General features: G+C 34.7%; 1 protein-coding gene across 1 annotated transcript; it reads right to left on the bottom strand.

Moving 5' to 3' along the window:
• Positions 1-3,416: 3,416 nt before the first annotated feature.
• On the bottom strand, positions 3,417-10,826 carry LOC107804320 (uncharacterized). The gene is made up of 10 exons (XM_016628194.2): positions 10,362-10,826; positions 8,082-8,179; positions 7,957-8,002; positions 7,204-7,286; positions 7,013-7,077; positions 6,083-6,144; positions 4,956-5,015; positions 4,718-4,750; positions 3,835-3,900; positions 3,417-3,759 (listed from the first exon to the last, which is right to left on the bottom strand). The coding sequence occupies exons 1-10, from the start codon at positions 10,755-10,757 to the stop codon at positions 3,715-3,717; spliced, it is 954 nt and encodes a 317-aa protein (XP_016483680.1). The 5' UTR covers positions 10,758-10,826; the 3' UTR covers positions 3,417-3,714.
• Between the last annotated feature and the right edge of the window lie 545 nt (positions 10,827-11,371).

Here is an 11,371-nt window from a genome sequence, read left to right as displayed (position 1 = left end):
AAATACCACCTAAAATAGTGACTACCCTACTCCAATTTTACCCGTAATTATTGAAAGCGGGTTATGCGGCCCTGTACAAATATGGGCCAGCTAATAGGCGATATTTACACAAATAGCCGTAAAAATAGCACGGGCTAGCCAATTTTTGGACTGGTCATTCAAAAATAGTCAGCGTTTGCAAAGTCATTGAAAAATAGCCACTATTTTGCTACAACACGAAAAGTTCCAACATAATATATTGGAGATTGGTGCACCTGTGTATGAACTTCCAGCATATTATGCTGAAACTTCAACACGCGGAAAGTTCCAGCATAATATACTGGAGATTGGAGCACTTGTGTATAAACTTCCAGCATATTATGTTGGACCGGTATATTATACTGGAACTCCAGTATATTATGCTGGAAGTCTAGTATATTATACTGGAACTATACTGGAGTTCCCGTATACTTATGCTGGAACTCCAGTATAATATACTCGAGTTCTAGTATTCCGAATTTTGAACAGTGTTTTCGTTCAAATTTATCTTTACATGAAAAGTGGCTAAATTTCGATTACTTTGAAACTGTGACTATTTTTGAATAATCACTTGTAAATCTGACTATTTTTGAATTTCTCCCCAAATAGCAGGCAACATTTATTTTGTTCTTTTTCTAGTCATATGTATAGATTATACATTGATTATACACAATTATACATATCTAATATATAAATTATGCATATATTATACCGCCACCGACTATTTTTGGTTTAAGTGGTTAGGTGGGTGGCTACTTGGGTTAATTTTTCTAATAGTAATGAGGGGCAAGTGCTCATATATTCATTCTTAGGGATGCTATTTAGAGATTAGTCAGTACTTATTTTGTCCTAAAATTTTAAACTAAAAATCATAACTTCAGGACAATACAGGACATTTTTTCCTGAAAAATTGAAATTCAGAACGTACTGGCTAATTCCTAAATAACAATACTTTAAAGTGGCTACCTGGTGTTATTTCTACTATTTTTCAGAGGTAAAAATTGTACGAGGCGCCCTATTTGGTCGCCCACATTTAACCTATACCCATTTTTTAAAAAAGTTTTAACTTGTACCCACTTTTTAAACAACTTCAGCCCCCTTTCTCTTCTTCTTTCTCCTCCTTCGTTTTCTTCTTCTTCTTCTTTCTTCTGTTGCTGTTGGTGCTGCTATGAAACTTCAGTTCATGGGGATGATTTCCATAAGTATGTTTATCAGATTATTTAAAAATAAATTATAAATAACTTTCTAAAGTAAGTACGTACATGTATGTAAATGTAAGTCCATTTCCTTTGATTCACATTCTATTATTTTTTTTGGATTCAGCTTTGTACATCATCAATACATTTTAACATGTTGTGCTAAATCATTATCTAGTTTTTTTAAGTTACTAATTCTACTTATGATAAACTTAAAATCAATTACATGGTAGCATAAAACATGTCGAAGTTCAGCAAATATAGAACAAAACTTCAGCTAAAACATGCTGAAGTTCAGCAAATAGAGAACAAAACTTCAGCTACTAAAATGCTTAAGTACAGCAATTACAAACAAAAACTTCAGCAAATAGAGAACAAAACTCCAGCTACTATGCTTAAGTTCAGCAATTACAAACAAAAACTTCAGCAAATAAAGAACAAAACTTCAGCTGTTATGCTTAAGTTCAGCAATTACAAACAAAAACTTCAGCACACTTGGTTCAGCAATTTTTGCTACTTTAGGCCCGTCTACTAGAATGCTGAAGCTTGCGTGATTGCCTTTGCTACTTCAGGCCCGTATGCTGAAGTTACGCGAAAAAATGGGTACGCTTGAAATTTTTTTACAAAGCGGGCACAAGTTAAAACGTGACCCAAAAAGCGGGTATAGATGCAAATCCCCCAATTCAGAGATGCTATTTAGAGATTAACCAGTACTTATTTTGTCCTGAAATTTTAAACTAAAAATCAAGACAATTCAGGGCATTTTTGTCCCGAAAATCTGAATTGAAAAATTGAAATTCAGGACGCATTGGCTAATTTTTAAATAGCAGTCCTTTAGAGTGGCTACTTGGTGTCATTTCTACGTAAGTAATGAGGAGGTGAAGAGGGATGATTTTGACAAATAGCCACTTCTACGCTGCTAATTGAAAAACAGTCACCGTCCCAAAACTAATTCTTCTCCCCACAAAAGCGCTTCTTCTCCTTCTCCTTCTCCTTCTCCTTCTTCTTCTCCTTTTCGAACTCCAAGACAATGGTCTGAAGTTCAATTATAGAGAATTGAATTTCACGATGTTGTCCTGAAGTCACTTGAAACTTAACAACAAAATTCTAAGTTTTAACCTATAATAATAGTATTATTTATTTATTTTTCAGCCAAACCACACTATATTATCTTATATATGCGGGATTGTATGTCGCGATTAACTCTTTTAAATCATCAACCAAACTACCCTAAGGACTAGGAGCAAGGATAATACATAATTAGCACCCCTAAATTGCCCTTAATTATCAACTACACATATAAAAATTACTGTAGTCTCATTACGCCTTGTCGAAAACATGTCATTCCCCCGTACACAGCAAAAACCACTATAAAGGTAGTCGTTGTTAGACACACGTTGCCTAGTGTTAAGATGTTAAAAAAAGAAAAAAAAATTATTTTCAACATTAAGTGTTTAAACCCACCCCCATTCCCCTATTCTGTTTTCTTCCTAGCAAACAATGTACATAATTTAAGTTTTGAAGAGTTAACCCAAATAATTTCCCACCCAATCACTTAAACTAAAAGCAGCCGTCAGATGTATAATACATGTACAAGCCATATTACTATGTGTATAACCGTATATAATTGGTATATAATCTATGTATAACAGCTATGAAAAAGCAAATCCCGCCTTCTCTTTGTGTAAAGATCCCAACAGCCAATTTTGAATCTCAAACCTTCCCTTTTTTGGAAAGAAAAAATCTTCATCCCTGAACATCTCCTTTATGTTGATGCTTATAATGATTTGGTTTGGAATTTAAGTGATGAACTACTAATTATCTATGTAATTTGTCATTTGCTGGTTTTTTGAATGTTTATTTGAATTCTTTTAAGCATAGTACAGCTTGTCACTCGACTGCTTATTGCAACGGCTTTAGTATATTCAAGGAACAACTGCATGTTTGTGCAGACTCTTTTCATTACTGATCTTATACAAACTCTGTATAAGTGCAGTTACAAACTTTTGTGATGATATAATGGTAACCTCGACTGCTAGTTATGCTGATTTGAACTACTGAATGAAACCAGACCATTCAACTTGACGTTTGCACTCTCCTAGGGTGCGATAGTAGGAAGCTCTATCAGCGAATGTAATTCTCCACTCAGTAAAACCGATCAAATATGTATTATCCCTTCAATAAAAGAACTAATCGAGAATATTTTCGTGGCAAAAATCATCTCAGCAGAGCAATTATAATGCATCATAAGTAATTCACAAAGTACATAGTAAAATACCCTGCATAAATTGCTCCACTATGATACTTCTCTTGGCACTGTAACTACTGGAAAAGGAGAGCACCAGAGCAAGTATAAATTTTCACAAAAGAACAGAGGGCATCAAGGGACATATTAGGCCATCTAACAGATTAAAGATCTAGACATTACTATACACAAATCGAAAGACAATACCAAGAGAATTTGCAAAATCTCAAAACCTAAAGAAGTATAGAAAGCTGATCATCTTTCCCCCAACAATGATTCAAGAAGAGCAGCCTCTTCTTCCTGCAAAATGAGAGATCGAATTAGAGCATTCAGTAGTTGAAAATTTATATGCTAACTAAAGTATAATGTACATACCACTAAGGCATTAAATTCAGTCTCCTCATCTATGGCGCTGATGATGGCTGGGTCTTCCAAGAGTTCCTGTTGCAGGAAAGTGCAGAGACATTGTAAAATACACCCTAAATGGAAATTCAAGCTAAGAGAAAAGTGCACGAACAAGAAACAATGGCAGCAATTAGCTGACAGAAATAAGCTGCACCAAGAAACAAGGATTGTTTATATGCGCTCATATGCAGCAAAAGCATGAGTTTGAGTGTTTGACGTGCAACTTTTACCACCATAGTGTTCGGCCAAGTCCCCCAACTATATGCCAAATTGATCAGGTGCAATAAAGCCGTGACTGTTGAAACAGTAGAATCCCAAAACTTGGGCCATCTGAAAATATAGCTTTAGCTTATTATGAAGGATAGAGAGAGTGAGGACTTCCTTGTTCTCCACATATCTTTAGCAAAGAGACTCTCAAAGGAGCCAGGTTGACAATAGCATTGTTCGAAAAGGGAACACAAAATATATCTCGCCACTGACCTTGATATACCTTGACCCCATTTAGCAACTTAAGATATGACAAAACCTTTTTAATGAATGAGCAAAAAGATGAGACTCTTTCCAAAAGAGAAATCATGATTCTTCAACAAACTCTGTAGTAACAGAAACCCTAGAACTTTCTGATATAAAATCCTCTAAAGAAACGTTTAGATTAATAGAGATGGTTAACCTTTTTCTGGTATTTCAGTAGAGAACTAAGAGAGCTCGTTATCAGTGTGTGATGAAGTCCAATAAGAGTGAACATAAGATAACTCATATATGTATATCTCTACTTAGCAAGAAAATAAAATTTATAGCACAAATTGCAATTGAAAAGATATAAATAGGACATGAGGGGAATTTCAATGCTTACATCGTCAGCTATCTGCAAAAGACCATCTTTGCCCTGCAATAATAAGTTACACAAAGGAATTCTCATAAAATTATTAGAACGAGGTGAAACAAAATGAAAATTATCAAAATTAAAACAAGTGGAAATAACAGAAGAGGAAACCAGCAAAGCATACTGGACATAGCAAAAGATGAATTAGCTTTTACAATGAGAGCTGAAAACAAGAGCTTCTATATACAAATGAGAGATGACTCTTAACCTTCACTGCAACAAAGAGAAGTGGGTCCGAAGGTGTATAAATCATGTAGTGGGAACCATCCTGTGGAGAGGAAATCAATATCAAGATACATGAGACAACATTTGGCAACGAACTGCTTAAAATGAGGCACACAAAGACAGTTCTTGAGCTGTTTAAGAAATTCATTGAAAACCATGAATAGTGATAATAAGAATAAGAACTAACTTGGAGGAAAGAAGCTCGAACATGGAGATCTTACAAGCAGAAAATTTTCAAAATTTCCAATGTAAAATGAAGATTAACAACATAGATAATTTTACTCCAATATTAGAGTGTTAAACATGGAGAAGAGTACCATAAGGATAGCTTATTGTCTTTGATTGTTTTGCACCCATGAGATTCCTATTTGTATAGATGATTGGGTATTTTTGGTAGAGAATCATGTATTGATGTAGATTCTCTACTTTTTGGTATACCTATTGTATATGGGAGCTTTTTCCATTTATTAATAAAATGATTTACCTTATTCAAAAAAAAAATACAATGAGGATAAGGGATACTGTTTTGACATGATGACGACAACACTGACAGCTATTCTTTGATATAAATGCACTATACTAGTAAAGAAAGCTAGGTAAATTAACCAGTTGTTTGTGTCATTTTTTACCTATTATTAGTAGCCATGAGAATATCACACAGTGTCATTTACAAGAATTACTATTGTGAAAAACAGAATCGGAACAAAGAACCAAGTTTCACTCAATCACACATTATTTCCAAGACCAAGTTTAAGCACACAATATTCCCAAAGACAAAATCAAACTGTATTCTAATCTTTAATGCCCCTTAACATGGTTTTCAAAAAATAGAAAAAATTGGTCAACTGATAAATCATTAGAACCAATAGATTGAGTTGCAAATTTCCATTATCAATTTGAACAAAAGAGCAACTTCAAAACAATAGTTGTCAAGACAGATAAAAATTGAAGATAACATATAGCTTTTACCAGCAATCAAGACAGATAAAAAGGAGCAGTAGTTGTCCACAAGTTGAAGTGCATAAGTTACACCAAGAGAACACATTATTGTTCAATTATTATCCCAGCTTGATAATGATCATTTAACACAATGGACAAATGACTATTTACCATGTGGAAGCATGTGATTTCTATGCCTTCACTTGGCAAACCATCTACATCGTCACCATCATCTGGAAAAGTGCAACAACCTTTAGAAACAGTTGAATTCTGTTGGATATTATCCAGAAAAGAGATTATGTACTACAAAAGAGACATTATGGTCATAAACAAACAAGCTTCATTCTAACATATAATGAACTATGACCCATCTTGACAGATCCAGATAAGAATACAAAGAATTGATCAGGTGAAAGTCCACAATGCAATGACTTGAAAACCAAAAATCCACGGGGATAAGGCATTAGCTCACGTTGCATGGACCCTAATTCCTTCCACACCATCTATCATCCCCAAGAAGAATTGGAGAAAGCCCAAATCAGTAGGGGGGAAAAAGACAGGCCACAAAGAACTCAAGCCTTGGACTATGGTCCTTTGAAACCTGAAGAACTTATTTCAGCTGTAAGTAAATCCATAGTTCCCCACGGTTGTCCTGAAATAGATTATTCTGCCAGCTATACAACATCCAATGAACTATTTCAAGAAACACCTACAGACTATTGTTGATCCAAGATAGACTGTAAAGTCCTTCACCAGATCTTAAAAGTCAAAGGCAAAACTTCACAAGTGACAAGAAATTATTATGTTATTGCTAGCATCTCGTCCTGTATAAGAACCAGAAAAACATAAATCCTCGTCTAAGTTAGACTATAAAGACTTGTTACAAAGTGATACCAAATCAAAAGAGGATATAATGACCTAAGTTTTTTTAAACCAACTAGGAAACTAATAGCTAAAGGAAAAGCTAATGAATCAGATCCAATTTTGAAAACCACTTATTTTCGACCAGATTTAAAAGGCTAAAACAACATTAAGATGGATCGGAGGTAGTAACAATATTGACTGCAGTAAGACGCAGCTTTATAAAGACGAGAGCATTGCCTGTTCTGAATTCAAATATGTCGTCCTCCGTGTAGCAAAATCCTCCTCGTGCTGTGTAACAGAATCTGATAGAAAATTGCTAGACAACATCAGAACATATAAAAATGAAATCAGTTTTGATACATGCAAGGAGGAGGATAATTGAAATAAAGAACAACCATACTTTAAAATCAAAGGTCTAGAGATTGTACCCACTGTACACAAGATGCATGTGTATCTTGGCTAGAGCATAGGCTGCAGTTGGTAGGATAGCTTCCACTTCTTCATCGCTTACCTACAAAACAGGCGTATAAATTAATAATATATTGCGATATGATTTATAATATGTAAAAACTATTTATTCCCTTTTTCTCTTTCATAATTTCTAACAATTGGGTGCATGAAGGGAGAAAAGCAGGTCAAAATTCCTAATATGAAAAAATTAAAGGTGACTGACTTACTTAGAAAAGCATTATTCATACTAGTAATTACTAGTATTATGCAACAGAATAAAGGGTACAGAAAAGATGCAAGAATAAGAGGACACTGACAATGGCCTACCGGTGTTCCTTGCTTCTTATAAGTTAATTGGTTACAATATGCATTTTCCAAATGTCAATGACTGACGGAAAACCATAGGGTTTCAAAGTAATCTGCTCTCATCCCAACACCTTAGTAGTGAAAAGAACAAAAAAGAAAAGGGAGAGAGAGAGAAGGGGGGCCAAATGAACACTATCAACAACGTGTAACATTACAAGACAGCCCAAAATTCTTCAATGGGATCCTCAAGCAAGCAATTCCTGAGTTCACAAACGGAAGGAAGCAGGAAAGTTGAAAAATTAATATATTCTAGATCCATTTGAACAATGATCGCTGGTTAAGAAAGAGAAATGAGATAGACAATCAAGACTCTCTTGGCAAGTTTCCACAAACATAACAGAAAATCAAGTTTAGTTCAGACATACAGCAGACCATCCCTCGACATTTGTGCTCTTTAAAATCTGAACAGGCCTGCAGAGACAAATACATCTATTTAATGCACCGCCAGAAAAGGATAAGATACCAAATGATAACTATAAACTTCACTTACATATCAACAGGGCAGAGTAGTAAACATTCATCTTCTCGTGAACTTCTAAAAACCCTCCTGATGATGCATTCCAGTGGAAAATTGTTGGTAGAATCAACCTGTTGCTGAGCCCTTTAGATAACTAAATTGGCAGATATAAAAGAGAACGGAAAATACAAAAGAAATTACACAAGTACATGAACTAATTTAGAAGTGACTGAACAAGTTGCTCATACAAGTCAAATTTGAGGAGATGATTTTGCACCTATGAAACGTCAACTTAGGTAGTTGCACACGTGAAATCCGATTAAGAGGTAACAGAGATGTTGTTATGTGTCTGCAAAGTCGCTTTCAACTTTCAGGAAATTAAAAACCAAGCACTCTAAACATTTTCTCCTCCTTTTTGTGAGAAGCTACTAAATCCTATAAGAAACCGAACATGGACCTCAGAAAAGATGAGCTGTTTTCAATGTGATACTGTCCTACATGATGTTCCAGCACACTAAAGTTGGGCAAATCCCTAGAACTCTGCTAAACCTTCGGTAAATTGAAATTGACCTGGCCAACTCTCTTACTTTTCTTACTTCAAAAGAAAAAACAAAAGGAAGCAAGAGGAAAAAGAGAGGATGATCTTTTTTGCTTTCTTTCATCAGTTTTCTCCCTGAATGAACTCTTGCATTCCTCATATTGACATGGAGTGTCAAAGGTATGTACTGTAGCAATTTCATGTTGAGTTTTCTCCAGATTCAAGGTGTATTATATCCCTTTTTCAGTTTAATTGAAGACTCCAAGGCTACTACAATGACTTTACTTGATTGTTATCTAGAAATTGCCCTTATCTTGTTAGATCAGTTAAATATGTTTTTTTTTTGAGAATAGATCAATTAAATATGTTTTTTCGACAAGGTAAGATTTTAGATCAATTAAATATGTTTTCCTAGCCACTTTATGAGGTTTTAATAAAAAGGTATCCAAAAGTTCAACTTGCAGAAAGGAATTTCTGCAACATGTTGCAACATGAAAAGCAACGATTATGGAAAGTATGAATTGATATAACAATGGTAAAAAAATTCAAATTTAGGCTCATCGACAGGTTGCCTTGTTGAGATTTATTCTTCCCTTTTTGTTCTCTGGCAAAGGAAAAATTGTCCAAAGTGCATTTGACATACCAAATTTTCAATGTACGTGAGAATAAAAAATGAATATATCAGTCAACATCCGTCAAGTTTCTGTAGTAGGAGTGTGCCTTGAGTGTTTAGTTTTAGCTGCAAATTGTCTAAGTTCCTAATATGCTGCTTTTCTACGAGACTGCAACTAGAAATCACATTCCATTTAGACAACTTCAATACCACATTTTTAGTTTGCTCTAATGTGTTCCTTTTTTTCTCTAAATTATGTGAAATACATCACCTTCACTTCTCCTTTTTCTAAATAAGGATGTGCAATACATCACTTCTTGAAAACGGCAGAATGCTAATCCCGAGATCCCAAAATTTATAAGTAAAACAGATGTGGAAAACAGAACTGAAAAAGAATTCCACAAATTCCCTAGGCTGGCATTTACAGGCAGAATTGTCCTTCTTGTATTATATACTGTATCACGTACTTTGGCCATTTGCAAACATATTTAAGTTATGTACACAGACAATGTAAATCCTTACAGTATCATTGCAATTCAACCTGCTCGAGCCCCAGGGCTTTGGTCTAGAGGTAAGAGCACAGTGATGTGTGGGTAAAGTGCACAACAGGGTTCAAACGTTGCTGCTGCTACAGATAAAAGACTGGTATTTAAGTGGAGAAGGGTCCATTATCCACCTGAGTTTCGAACAGTTCTCCACTAGCCGGAATTTCTTGGTTATCCAAAAAAATTCAACCTGCTCCACCAGGTTATCCTTCCTCTTTTGCTCCCTCCGTTTCAATTTATATGACACACTTTACTTATTAGTCTGTTCCAAAAAACTAACACATCACTATATTTGAAAACAATTTAACTTTAAACTTTTCATTTTACCCTTATAGCCACACAAATGTTACGACCCCAAAAAGCTTTTACCGTTTAAGCTTTCAAGACCACAAGCTTCAAAAGTCTCATTTCTCTAACTACTTAGTCGAGTCAAACTAACTCATATGAATTAAAACGGAGGGAGTAATAGTTACCGACCCATGTTAACGAAATTCGATTTTAAATGACCTAATTTTGTAAACACAGTTTTTCAGTAACTGTCAATGCATAAAACTTAAACTCTACTAGCAGCTTTAGCATACATTATACAAGAATATTAGCAGTAAGAATAAACTCACAATTGTAGCAATACGCTTATTGGAAGCCATAAGAACTCTACCCTGCTCATCTAAAACAAACCCAGCTGGCGGTTTAGGTAGCGGCAACGGAACGTAATGTTCTGCCTCTTTATCTTCAACTTCAACATCCACTTCACCTTCGAAATTTGAAACATTTTTCTTTTTCTTTTTGGTATTATTTGGAGATGTACGTTGTTTTTTCACTGGCCCAGTTTGTTGTTTTGCTGCGGAGCAAAATAATCTGAGTGTATTTTTTCTGTTGAAGTAAGAAGCTGGAATTTGGAAGAGAGGTGGAGATTGTGGATTGAAAGATGAGGAATTTGGGAAAATTGCAGAGAAATTTGAAGGAGAAGAAGTAGAAGAAGAAGAAGGAGTGCATACAAAGAGGGAAGCCATTGTTATGTGTGTGTGTGTGTGTGTGTGTTTCTTCTTAGACAGACGATAACATTGGAGAAGATATTTTATTACCAAAAGTTTGGAGGTCTAAGGGAATTGGAAATTAAATGGTCAGATTTGCCCTTGAATTAGCACTCACTTTTGGTCTAGTATTATTCCATTGTTCCACTTTAATGGTGAGATACTGACTCAGTTTTCGGACCGGTAATTGAAATACAGTCGGCATGTGTAAAGTCATTAAAAAATAATCGTTATTTTGCTTAAACACGGAAAGTTCCAGTATAATATGCGGGATTATGGAGTTTATGCGTATAAACTTTCTGCATATTATGTTGGAACTCAAACACATTATGCTGGAAGCTCATATGTAAAAAAATGAAACTCCACCGTATTATGTTATAATATTTTCGAAATTTTAAGGATGTTTTTGTTCAGATTTTATATTTACATGAAAAAATGAATAAATTTCGATTATTTTTTAAATTGTGGTTATTTTTTAATTACCAGTTGTAAAATAATCACGGGACAAAATTTTAGTACCATCTTATCCCTTGTTTAATTACTAATCTAGGATAAGTTATCTGGGATTAAAGATAGTATTGGATAACTTATAT

Source organism: Nicotiana tabacum, chromosome 16 (assembly GCF_000715075.1).
Source record: "Nicotiana tabacum cultivar K326 chromosome 16, ASM71507v2, whole genome shotgun sequence".
Taxonomy (NCBI): Eukaryota; Viridiplantae; Streptophyta; class Magnoliopsida; order Solanales; family Solanaceae; genus Nicotiana; species Nicotiana tabacum.
The sequence above is the reverse complement of the archived record's forward strand: the minus strand, read 5'-3'. Positions and strand labels throughout refer to the sequence as shown.